The following is a 12,352-nucleotide window of genomic DNA, read 5'->3' as shown; positions in this document are numbered from 1 at the left end:
CCATCGTCGAACTCGAAAAATCCGCACTAATGAATGCGGTAAACGTCGCTAAAACGGAAACAGAAGAAAAGTGCAGACTGTTAGATGGAGCGCAAAACGAGTTGACCATCTCGAAAGCCCAATGTGACCAAGAAAAATCCGCGGTGATGGAAGCAGACAAAAAGATTCTGGAATTAGAACGAGAATTGAACTCATGCAAAGAAGATTTTAAAATTTGACGGAAGAGTCTCGCAATCAAAAGGAACTGCTATTGAAATTAACTGATGAGAAAAAAGAAGTGACACAGTCTGCAGCCGCTGCCCGACAACAAGCTGAAGCTTTAGCCACTGAACAAGCTGCAGCACTGACTGAAGCTCTGGGAACATTGCAACAAGCTGTAAGACATGCAAAAGAGGATGCTTCATCTGATTTGTCAGGACCGGAAGCTAAAGAAGATCCGGTTGGAAATAATGAAACTTTAGAGGAATGGTTACTCAAACATGAAGTATTAACTAGAGTACCTCCAAAGACTTGGATTCAATTACTGGAGCACTCTGGGTTTTTGATAGAAGAAAAGGCTTCTCATCTCCGAGAAAAAGTTGATAGTCTTTTCCATGATGATCCTGAAGCAGAAGAGAATGCAAACAACCAGAATTAAAACACATTTTGAAACTACCTCAGAATTCCTGTTAATAAGACGAGACAGTTTCCCTGATAAGTGAAAACAGATAGTAATTTACATTCACTTGAATTCTTCTTATTGATTGGAAATATAGTCTTATGTTTTCTATATCATTAGAAATTATCTTGTACACATATTGTAGATAAAGTACAACACTAGTTAAGAGACACTTACTTTGGCTAGTCTACTAGGCGAGACACTACTTTCATTAGCTATTCAATGGGAAAAAAGTTTGCATTCACCAATTGAGTGAGTTACCTAGTATATAACACATATTTTAACTTATCCCAATAAAGTCGAACACAAAAAACCTACTTTTATCAAAGATGTCTGGGCACGTACTTCTGCTGTTCTAACAGAAAAAAGGCCGCTGCACTTTTTCTTCTGTATATCGGGTTCCGAGTATGAAGATATGTTTGAATGATGGTTTCTGAGTTTGAATAAGCAAAAAAATTCAGGACTCTTATAGAAAATTCTGAAATTCAACATTACCTTAATGAATTCCTGAAAATAAACTTTATTTCAGAAATTTTAGCTGATGAAATGGATAAACACCAATAAGATACTAAATACATCAACGTTTCCGGTGGACGGTGTTAGACGAGCATAACCCGTTGGATGATGATCATGAGAGGATTTTCTGTCGCTGAAATTAAAATTAAAATTAATTATTAGCGTCTTTTTTTTTACGAGGACTTTTTTCTTTAATTATATTGACCTTCACGTTCTTTTTTCAACTGTACTGTGTATCGTGGGGGCTGCCTGCTTAAATAATTCTTGTTTCAAATTGTTTTTTTTTTGGCTCTCGACAAACGGCCTTTCCAAATTCTGTTTCAAAACTGTAAGCAGGTTGTTGGAATTTATGGGACAATGAGGCTGCTCGGTAATCCACGACATTAGTTTCTTCACTATCGTCAATTTCTTCCAGGATGCCAGTTTCTTCGTCGGTCGTAACCCAAATATTCCAGAGTAGAGAAATAAGGAATTCTGTTACATGTCCAGATAACATAATTGCAAGTTAACTTCAAATATACACACAATAAAAAGTTGCCGAAGTCTTACTAAATCTTGTTTTGCTGGTTTGCATGGAAAATTTCAATATGTGAAACCACAACCAATGTTGATTCTTCATTTTCAGACGAAATGATGTGTAACAGAATTTATGTAGAAGTTAGCTGACACTGAATGTATGAGTTCATTTCAACATGTACTCATCCCTCATCACTGGATTCTTCACATGCAGAGACAATCAACAGTCACAATAAACTTGAACAGCTTGGCATTTGACTTTAAGGTAAGTGGTGGTAACTTAATTCTATAAAGACACAGTTAAATCTTCTTGTAGCATTCACTTTTTTTTCAGCAAAACAATCCATGCTTTATCTCCTCTATTGATCTGATACGGAAATGTTGAAACATTTCCTTGACTTGATTGCCTTGTTTGAACAATGGACGGGGGTAACATAGATACTGCGACTGTCGATTGGGCATCGAGGAACAAAACAGATAGTGCGTGAACAGAATGTTTTGCCAAATACTCGCCGATGTAACCAAAATAATTGAATGTCTAAATTGTTTGTGCAACACTTACAGCAGATACGTCTGATACGACATATGATCACAAATAATTACCGGATGCTCAAATGCTAGTATATATAGTGGCATCGAATTCCTTGGGTTAAGAGGTTCGCATTCCAATATCTTAATTGATATCTGACTTCCAACCTGAAATGGGTAGTTGGGTGCCGATGGATACAGCAAAAAATAACAAAAAAACCAATGCGCTAGATTTTAGAACCGTTCGTAATCTAAAGGCTTGCTACTCTCAGCAGAACTGTAATCCGTTTTGAAAGCCTATCCGTAACTAACCCTAAGCCGTTTTAGCCTAACTAAGGTGTTGAAGAAAAAGTACAGACCCTGTATGTCACAATGCGGTGAGAGATGGAACCAACGACACTTCCCCATTTTACGTTACCCTGTAACGATGTTCATTTATTTAACGCAGCTATGGCAGTCCACTATGATACTGATGCCCGTCTTCCCGATTCGCATGTAGGCTACTGTTGAAAACGGCTAAGTAATTGACCCGAGTTTGTCACATGCCGGGAATAGCCAATGGTAGAAGAGTACCATCCGCGGGAATCTTCCATGCTGCTGAGAATTTAAAAAAACACGTTGAAATTCCAAATAAAAAACGGATATCAAACCTAACGGTACAAGTTAGTAGCGCTATTAGAAATACATACTACACGACTGTCGATTTAATACAGATACTTGATAAACCTATCACAGCGCAAAATACTTAAAAACATTATTTAAAAAAAAAATCAAAAACAGCTGAAAGTCAAATTCAACTCCTTCGATTCTAGATGCCTGCCCATTTAAATGAGCAGAACATTTACGCAAGTGAACCTCATTTGAGCATTTGAGCTAAGAGTTTCGAGTATGTTATCATCACGAACCCGAAACACTGTATAAATCACGCAGCAAATAATAAAGGGTTTTTAATTATAAATAACAAATCCTACCGTAGTGATGGTGGAGTGAAAGTTACATGGAAACGTTCTGACTGCAGATGTAAAAAAATCCGGTTGCAACGTCGGTGTAGTTTGTAAGTTGCATCCCATTTAAACCTCAAGCCGATCTACCACAAATGCATAAAAATAAAATATTTAGTTAAGTCAACACAGAAATGAGAAAATTGATTTAAACAAAAGTTAAGTCCCTCTTTTACCATTAGTCAAAGAAGACACAGTAAGCATTTCATTATTGAGCATCGAAAAGAATTTATGGGCATCCATTTCACTGTTGAATCACAAATGCGCCGAAAGTTCGTTTACCACAATTGAGCGCAAGAGTGTTCGCGTCAATCGAGTGTTAGTTCGTGTACTGGTTGACATGCGTCCTGTTCCTCACTTCCGTGACCAACTTGAAGATGACATCAGTTGGTAAAGGACATTTCGACTGCTTTTCTCCTTGATAGTGATTCCATCGGAACTATGAATCGTAAGGTAACTTGATCGCGCACCGTTGGATGTTGGCGCACCGGTATCTTCCGGCTCTACTTTAGGATCACATTCAACATGTAAAGCTGTTAAATCAAATCGTTACCCATAACGATATGCTAATTTCTTGTCAGAGACTCAGAGGTTAGTTTTTTCGACAAAGATGCGCTGTGCAATGAACCAGCATTTGAGCTCATGTTGGTCGTGACCAAAAGATTCCAGAATATGAAAAGAGAAATAAGGAATTTGTTAAAATATCCAGAAGAAGTTATTTTTACTTAAACAAATAATCACATCTTCATATACTCATAATCTTGTTGTTCAATTTGTAAGAGATGGGATGTGGAAGATCCCATCTCACCATTTAATGATAAGATTAAAAGTTGGCAAACTAAACTTTTTTCTGTTTAGTCTTGAACATGTAAGCAAAACTGAGTTACCTTTCAACGAGTCTGCACTTTTTCACACCAAAGTTTTTATTCTTCCCATTGGATTTTCTTCAATAGTTTGTTACCCTTCTGAGATTGTAATACATGCCAGTAGACTGGAGATTGGAATTCTTCTTATTTTCCGCAATGTGTCTGGCAGTTCACACAGGTAGGTGAAGCTGTCGCTGAAAGTTAGAGTTCACTTCATCAAGTACTTGTCCTACATTGCTGAATTTTTAACAAACAGAGGTAAATTCACACTGTACTTGGAGAGCTTAAACTTACTGCTATAATAAAAGATAAGAATAATGGTATTACTTATCGGTATAATCTTACATCATGCTTGCTGGTGCGCAACCAGGTGCCACCCCAATGGTGGGGTGATTTGATTTTGACATAAAAACACACTGAACCAAAATTTCTTACAGCACTTATTTCATTTTAGTAATAGATTGAAAAAAATCGAATGCGAAACAATCCAGCATTCCTCATCACTTGTTGCGTCAACGTGATCTGGGAACATAGACTGTTTCATACATTTAGACTTTAAACTTTTGAGTAAACAGGCTAATTTGCAAAATGCTCACTACAATAAAGCAATTCAATAATTGAAACCAAGATTGAAACTTTGAAACAGTAATACAAATATTGAAATATGTTAATGGCTGACTCACCATGGGGCGTATGGCTTTAGAGCCTTAACAAATTTTCGTGCATGCTGAATTGCTGATTACCATTCTGATTACAGAATGCCCAATTCAGACGAACTGTCGTGTATCGGTGATAACTGAGAAGCGCCGCTGTCTACGAATCTATGTTGAATAAACTCTCGTCGGATTATTGCTATTTTTGTCTTATTACGGCCATTAGCAAATTATAGAACGTCAAACACTATTTTTATTTTCTTTTTAATTTTAATGATGAAACGAAAACACACGAAAATGACAAGTTGAACTCAGCCCTTGTTGCAATGCATGCTTGAGGCATAACATTTTGCAATGGCCGACATTTTTCAGCACCATCTAGGTGTATTATGAGTCCCGTCATCACTAGTAAGTTTAACTAGCACTTGGTGGCGTCAGCGCGCTAATTTTGAATTACCAGCATGAATTTCATGTTACTTCATGTTATCAGTTTCAGAAAACAGCAGCAGATCTCCAGACTCTGCGTTCATCGAGTTTATTGACTCAAAAATTCCACGACATTGATGGATGACTGAATGAGAATTGCCCTGTTCTTCCTGTTTTTTCCCTCTGGCTAAATATGCTGCATAAATTGTTCCTTTCTTCTCCATGCCATCAGTTTTCATTTGAACGTAATTCAATTCACCGGGAAATAATAATATTTTTTCTAGCACGTGATGGCTTCTTCTTTAATCATCATCATTCATTAATCATTTAATGTTAAACAAAATTATGTTTCCAAGCGGATAACATGATATTGGTTAATTTCCACTAAGACACTCGCGATCGTATTTGCTTCAGCACGTCTGCCAACATTAATCAATTATTTGCTTAACTGTCTTTTTGGCCTTAAAACATTGATAAAGCTTTAAGCCTATAGGAATCTTACAATCCGAATATAATAGGGTGCACCTTGTGGTTAGTGCCCAGGCACAAAGGCGATCACATGATGCTCCTTTTGCTTTACAGAGCAAGAAGAGTTAAATATAGCAACGTCACCTCTCCCATTTGACTTGTGAGATGAGATTATAATTGCAACGATATATCTCCATGATTTCAAAATGTATTCCTTCAAGGTAAAGTGCAACCGACACGATCCATCGAACTCGAGAGCATGAAGGTCAGACACGTTTCGATCAATTTCAACGCGGCATCAAGGGGATCTCTTCAAAGCTCACAAAGAATTTCAGCCGTCGGCTGACTGTAATCAGCAATGAAGAGCCACTGGCATCGGACTGATTTCCTGATTAAAGAATGTTAGAGGAATAATTTAAGGGGATTTCGGGGTTCTCACTTGGCAGGAACAATTCGTTAGTGGCGGTCGGTGAAAACCAATCTAAAAGTTTAGACTCGCCAATGAGGATTTCTTAATACTCGTATACGTTTTTTTACCTCCCGTTGGCAAAATGACGACATTACGGTTAGTGAACTCTTTTACACTATAGTGATATCAATCTGTTATTTTATTTTTTTATTTTTGGTTTCTTTTAGAAGCATCAGATTATTTGTGATTCGACATCGTTCGCTCTTGCTATCCACAGTGTCAATTGGTTTAATTTTAATAATTGCATGGCCATCGACGGACAGTCGACATAATTCCAAACAGACGAAGAAAAAGGTTCTTTATAATTTGATGGAAGAAACAAAGGGTATGCCAAAACACGTCAAAGATTGCACTATCGGTGAGTCAACGTCTTGTGAATTAGTTGGCAGCAACTGTTAATGATAAAATTCTCTTGAAAGAATACGCAAACGCGCATAAACTTCAGCAAGATCATCCTTGTCTACTCGATATTATTCGTCGCCAGCATCTTAACAAACCGTCACCATCGGATGTGCCTCTGTTTTTGGATTACCCCAATGTGAAAGATCCATCTGCAGGTCAAGTGACGGCAGTTCTACGATTACTAAGAAATCTGGTATGAATTGTTTGCATTCCGTTACACACGTTTGATTTTAAGAAAAAAATTTTAAAATTCAATTACAGACAAACGGGTTCTTTATTGAGAGTGGTGCCGCCGATGGCGAATCTTTCTCCAATACTCTATTTTTGGAACGAGAAATGAACTGGACTGGACTGCTTGTCGAACCCGAACCAAAATCGTTCCAAAATTTGGTCAAACGAAATCGCAAATCTTGGACACTTCAAAATTGTCTAAGTCTCGAAAAATACCCAACTGAAGTATAATTTCTCTTAATATCCTATAAAATGTACTGTACCTGTCACGCATAATTCGTATTTAACGCATAATCGCATCTTACAAAAAGGTCTCATTCGATAAAACTGAGATCACCGGGAAAATCATTGGCAGTAAAGTGTCACAGTCTGAACTGGATAACGGAAAATTGGCAAATGTCCAATGTTTTCCACTGTACTCTATACTGCTGGCCCACGGACAAAATTGGGTGGATTTTTTCAGCCTCGATGTGGAAGGACATGAACTCCAAGTGCTCAAAACTATTCCGTGGCACAAAGTCAATATCACCGTAAGAAGAACAATATTTTTTTCACTTTTCAAAATGCTGTCATTTACGTATTTTATACCGCTTTTAACATGCATTAATACAATTTCATTTTCCTTCGATTTACTTTTATTCGTTAAAAGTTGATAGCCGTTGAATGGGAACACGTTGAGGAAGGTTACTACGCAATCGTCGATTACATGAAGGAACAAGGCTATGTTAATTTTGGGAGAATCGCTACTCCCTATGCAAGAGATGTAGTATTCATCAAAGATTTTCTCGAGTAAGTTTCAGTTACACCAATCCAATTTTTTAAATGTTTTTTTTTTTTTTTTTTTTATTTTAAATTTATGAAATTGTTTAACCCAATTTTTTTCTCGATCTCTATGTTTTCAGTGACTTGAGATTTGACTACGTTGACTACGATGATGAATAGGCCTTAGGCCTATAAAAATCAGCAAATAAAAAAAGACATGCTAATTAGGTTTCTGAAAATATTGTAAGAAAGCAAGCCTTGAAATCATAAGTTAAATAAGCCATTATTTCATTTTATCATGTCTGCTATTTGCTTTATTTCTAAAGGACCTTCTGACCACAAATTGCGGATCAATACATCTGAATCAACTATTATATCTGCTGATGATGTAGAATGTTTTTATTTTTTACTTTTCACCAGTGATAATATTTTACCATACCGAGACATTATTTAGCTACTTTATTTATTGGTTACCACAAAAAAAGGCTTCGTATGGAACAGAATCCTTTTGGGGAAATTTAATTAATAATTTGAATAATATCCCTGCGATAAACATTTCTCATTAGGTTCAACAAATAACTTTTATTTCCATTACATGCAGATGTGTCGTATCAAATTTGTGTTGTTCCTCTCAATATTCAGCTAGAACAAATCAACTATGTGTTAAAATACATTATATTAAAACAAAAAATACATAAACTGAATTAAAGCACAAACGCTGTAGCAGCCTGCCCAACCCTTCACCCTATAGTTCCCTTATCTCCCTTATTCCCCTTCTGTCCTACATTACCTGGAACTCCAGTACTGCCTGTTGAACCAACGTCGCCTTTCGATCCCTTTGGACCAACGTCACCTTTCGATCCCTTTGAACCAGCTCCGCCTTTCGGTCCAATCAAACCATCATCGCCCTTGGAACCCTTGAGGCCTATTGGCCCCCTAGGACCAGTAAGGCCAACTACAGAAGCACCAGGTGATCCTTTAGAACCAGGGGGGCCAGGAACAGTTGAGTCTGCTCCAGGAGGGCCAGCAACGGTTGAGTCTGCGCCAGGTGGTCCAGGAGGGCCAGCAACGGTTGAGTCTGCGCCAGGAGGGCCAGCAACAGTCGAATCTGCACCAGGTGGTCCAGGAGGGCCAGCAACAGTTGAGTCTGCTCCAGGAGGGCCAGCAACGGTTGAGTCTGCGCCAGGTGGTCCAGGAGGGCCAGCAACGGTTGAGTCTGCGCCAGGAGGGCCAGCAACAGTCGAATCTGCACCAGGTGGTCCAGGAGGGCCAGCAACAGTTGAGTCTGCTCCAGGAGGGCCAGCAACGGTTGAGTCTGCGCCAGGTGGTCCAGGAGGGCCAGCAACAGTCGAATCTGCACCAGGTGGTCCAGGAGGGCCAGCAACAGTTGAGTCTGCTCCAGGAGGGCCAGCAACGGTTGAGTCTGCGCCAGGTGGTCCAGGAGGGCCAGCAACGGTTGAGTCTGCGCCAGGAGGGCCAGCAACAGTCGAGTCTGCACCAGGTGGTCCAGGAGGGCCAGGAACAGTTGAGTCTGCTCCAGGAGGGCCAGCAACGGTTGAGTCTGCGCCCGGTGGTCCAGGAGGGCCAGCAACGGTTGAGTCTGCGCCAGGAGGGCCAGCAACAGTCGAGTCTGCACCAGGTGGTCCAGGAGGGCCAGCAACAGTTGAGTCTGCTCCAGGAGGGCCAGCAACGGTTGAGTCTGCGCCAGGTGGTCCAGGAGGGCCAGCAACGGTTGAGTCTGCGCCAGGAGGGCCAGCAACAGTCGAGTCTGCACCAGGTGGTCCAGGAGGGCCAGGAACAGTTGAGTCTGCTCCAGGAGGACCAGCAACGGTTGAGTCTGCGCCAGGTGGTCCAGGAGGGCCAGCAACGGTTGAGTCTGCGCCAGGAGGGCCAGCAACGGTTGAGTCTGCGCCAGGTGGTCCAGGAGGGCCAGCAACAGTTGAGTCTGCTCCAGGTGGTCCAGGAGGGCCAGCAACGGTTGAGTCTGCGCCAGGTGGTCCAGGAGGGCCAGCAACAGTTGAGTCTGCTCCAGGAGGGCCAGCAACAGTTGAGTCTGCTCCAGGAGGGCCAGCAACGGTTGAGTCTGCTCCAGGTGGTCCAGGAGGGCCAGCAACAGTTGAGTCTGCTCCAGGAGGGCCAGCAACAGTTGAGTCTGCTCCAGGAGGGCCAGCAACGGTTGAGTCTGCTCCAGGTGGTCCAGGAGGGCCAGCAACGGTTGAGTCTGCTCCAGGTGGTCCAGGAGGGCCAGCAACAGTTGAGTCTGCTCCAGGAGGGCCAGCAACAGTTGAGTCTGCTCCAGGAGGGCCAGCAACGGTTGAGTCTGCTCCAGGTGGTCCAGGAGGGCCAGCAACAGTTGAGTCTGCTCCAGGTGGTCCAGGAGGGCCAGCAACAGTTGAGTCTGCGCCAGGTGATCCAGGAGGGCCAGCAACAGTTGAGTCTGCTCCAGGAGGGCCAGCAACAGTTGAGTCTGCTCCAGGAGGGCCAGCAACAGTTGAGTCTGCTCCAGGAGGGCCAGCAACGGTTGAGTCTGCTCCAGGTGGTCCAGGAGGGCCAGCAACAGTTGAGTCTGCGCCAGGTGGTCCAGGAGGGCCAGCAACAGTTGAGTCTGCTCCAGGAGGGCCAGCAACGGTTGAGTCTGCGCCAGGTGGTCCAGGAGGGCCAGCAACGGTTGAGTCTGCGCCAGGTGGACCAGCAACGGTTGAGTCTGCTCCAGGTGGTCCAGGAGGGCCAGCAACGGTTGAGTCTGCGCCAGGTGGACCAGCAACGGTTGAGTCTGCTCCAGGTGGTCCAGGAGGGCCAGCAACGGTTGAGTCTGCGCCAGGAGGACCTGGAGTTCCTGCGTCACCACGTGGACCAGCAATAGTTGAATCTGCACCAGGTGGTCCCGCATCGCCTTGGGGACCGGTATCACCTCGAGGACCAGGAGCCGTCGATGCTGGGCCGGTTGAACCCATCGGTCCTGGAGGTCCTGGGTCACCTCGTGGGCCAGGTGGACCTGGTGGTCCCGGACTTTGTCTGAACTCTGCATTTGAAGGAAAAGCATCTATGCGTGAAGCTGTGCTATCCCGACCTGGAGGTCCGGGACGGCCAGGTGGCCCTTCAAAATATTGAAAATAGTATAATAAATTATAGTGGATCTACGAAATAGCTTTACGATTTGAAAAGTTTTACTTTAAGTGTCGCCATTATCTATTTATATTACCTGGAGGCCCTCGGAGAATTCCAGAAAATGGTCGGTTATTTTGATGAACATATTCGTTAGAAGATTGTTGATTTTTTGGAAACACAGCAATTGGCATAGTAGGCCTATAATCTAATGTACATTTAAAGAATGAACTGTTATGCTAGAATTTAATTTGTAAAAAAACGGTAATCATCAGCTTGTCATTATTGGCTGTGAAATCAGCTTTAAATAATGCATTAGTGCCAACATTTCGAATGCACCATAGTATTTACCTTGTGGGGAATTTCTCTGGTAAAATTCGCTCAGTAATGGATTAGAAACCGATAATATACGCAACAACGTGTAGTAATCGGCATATGGTATTTCTAGATGTAAGGCAGGATAGGGTAGTTCGTACCCATCACTTTTTTCAGCAATGCTGTTGATAATGACCACGAATAATACAAAAAAAGCCCCATTGTGGAGGAAACCCATTTTCACTATGAATCTCTCACGAACAAATGCTCCCTCTTTTAAAGACTAGGACCTAGGTGTGTTCTATATAGGAGCCTATTTGCAGCAGTTTTTACATATTATATATTTTGTGTGAAAGAAAGATACCAACATTCAGTCGCTGCTTCTTTCGCTCTACGAAAACCTATATCCCTAGTCGTCCTGAGCAAACAAACTGTTTCGAATCTTTTGTAGTAACAAGTCGCTGACCTGCAAATCAAATGGCGCAATGTACTATAGGCCCCATCCCACCAAATTATTCTTTATTTTCTTAGGATTATTTACGCATTCATGCACTTTGGTACGACGAAAAACCAGTTCAAAAATTAAACAAAAATAAAGTTACTTATTGTTTACTCTTTAGGGCGTAGCTACATGTCATATGCTGAAGATAAAAAATCCTATGAATCTCATTTCAGTGATGATGGGAGTTTTTCATGGAAAAACCCAACTATATACTGATTACATTCTGGAAACGGTTTAATTAACAATTCCTGCAGTTATTTTATATATATGTAAGATTGATGAGCCTTTTGTCCTATAGATAAATATTCGTATATACTCCGCACAGCTATTCGGATAAAAATAAACTATACTGAACCTGCAAAGGCATGCCAAGAATTAAATGGTCAAACTTAGTATAATGCGCGGGCATTTCGTGCTGCGAATAATTGATTTGCTTCAGGTTGAAAATTAACGGCAGCTTTATTTGTATCCCTAATTGGCATTAAGGTAATCATCATTACAATTGAAAATGGGGAGTCGTCATTTTAATTAAAATGGTGCCTATCTATTATGGCACGTTATTCGCGTCACATCGATGTGATCGATCAAATAATTTTTTTTATTGACTTGATATCTATAATTTTTAATCGATTCAAACCATCGAAAGATATTTATTTATCATCATTTACCAATTATTTTTTTTTAAGCTGAAAATTATTTTTCTTTTCCAAAGACTAATAATAGCTGTAATGTGAAATCGAATTCGGTCGAATTATATTATCGAATTAAATTTTTGAATTATCGAAAACCAGGAATAAATTTCATCGAATGTGTTTCACTTTTCGAATGGAAAGCATCACGTACACCAGGAGAAGCCACGCCTACAAGATACTCTGACCAACACAGATCAATTAAATATTATGTAGGTAAATATTTCAGGCAATTTGTTTGTGTT

The 12,352-nt window shown here is 41.0% G+C and overlaps 2 protein-coding genes and 2 long non-coding RNA genes across 5 annotated transcripts; 1 reads left to right on the top strand and 3 right to left on the bottom strand.

Moving 5' to 3' along the window:
- Nucleotides 1-104: 104 nt before the first annotated feature.
- LOC124343928 lies at nt 105-649 on the bottom strand. Its single transcript, XR_006919453.1, has 2 exons — nt 501-649; nt 105-425 (listed from the first exon to the last, which is right to left on the bottom strand). It is a non-coding gene; the product is annotated as an uncharacterized LOC124343928 (long non-coding RNA).
- A 324-nt stretch (nt 650-973) lies between these two features.
- Nucleotides 974-4,762, bottom strand: LOC124343875. The gene is made up of 7 exons (XR_006919390.1): nt 4,431-4,762; nt 4,107-4,354; nt 3,396-3,858; nt 3,190-3,305; nt 1,380-1,648; nt 1,154-1,307; nt 974-1,091 (listed from the first exon to the last, which is right to left on the bottom strand). It is a non-coding gene; the product is annotated as an uncharacterized LOC124343875 (long non-coding RNA).
- Nucleotides 4,763-6,074: 1,312 nt separating this feature from the next.
- On the top strand, nt 6,075-8,358 carry LOC124343724 (protein Star-like). Of its 2 annotated transcripts, XR_006919302.1 has the most exons (8): nt 6,075-6,197; nt 6,269-6,459; nt 6,521-6,696; nt 6,765-6,959; nt 7,046-7,264; nt 7,384-7,523; nt 7,637-7,739; nt 7,823-8,358. XR_006919302.1 is itself a non-coding variant. In XM_046797178.1 (7 exons), exons 1-7 carry the CDS (start codon nt 6,184-6,186, stop codon nt 7,674-7,676), a joined length of 975 nt encoding a protein of 324 aa, XP_046653134.1. In that variant the 5' UTR covers nt 6,075-6,183; the 3' UTR covers nt 7,677-8,358. The 2 variants fall into 2 exon arrangements, 1 of the variants encoding a protein (XP_046653134.1); XM_046797178.1 differs by having other exon boundaries at nt 7,637-8,358.
- Nucleotides 8,359-10,312: 1,954 nt separating this feature from the next.
- On the bottom strand, nt 10,313-11,154 carry LOC124344448 (collagen alpha-1(I) chain-like; the record flags this gene model as incomplete). Its single annotated transcript, XM_046797991.1, has 3 exons — nt 10,953-11,154; nt 10,699-10,809; nt 10,313-10,593 (listed from the first exon to the last, which is right to left on the bottom strand). Coding segments are annotated over exons 1-3 (594 nt in total), but the record flags the coding sequence as incomplete, so codon positions are not given.
- Between the last annotated feature and the right edge of the window lie 1,198 nt (nt 11,155-12,352).

The sequence above is a fragment of the Daphnia pulicaria genome, chromosome 6 (genome assembly GCF_021234035.1).
Source record: "Daphnia pulicaria isolate SC F1-1A chromosome 6, SC_F0-13Bv2, whole genome shotgun sequence".
NCBI classification, from domain to species: domain Eukaryota; kingdom Metazoa; phylum Arthropoda; class Branchiopoda; order Diplostraca; family Daphniidae; genus Daphnia; species Daphnia pulicaria.
Note: the sequence above shows the minus strand (reverse complement) of the source record. Positions and strands in the feature narration are given on the sequence as shown.

What these genes read in the sequence shown, in the direction of transcription:
- LOC124343724 (XM_046797178.1), top strand. An exon ending in TACGATTACTAAGAAATCTG is followed by an intron (nt 6,697 to 6,764) that starts GTATGAATTGTT and finishes ATTCAATTACAG; the next exon opens with ACAAACGGGTTCTTTATTGA. An exon ending in TCGAAAAATACCCAACTGAA is followed by an intron (nt 6,960 to 7,045) that starts GTATAATTTCTC and finishes TCTTACAAAAAG; the next exon opens with GTCTCATTCGATAAAACTGA.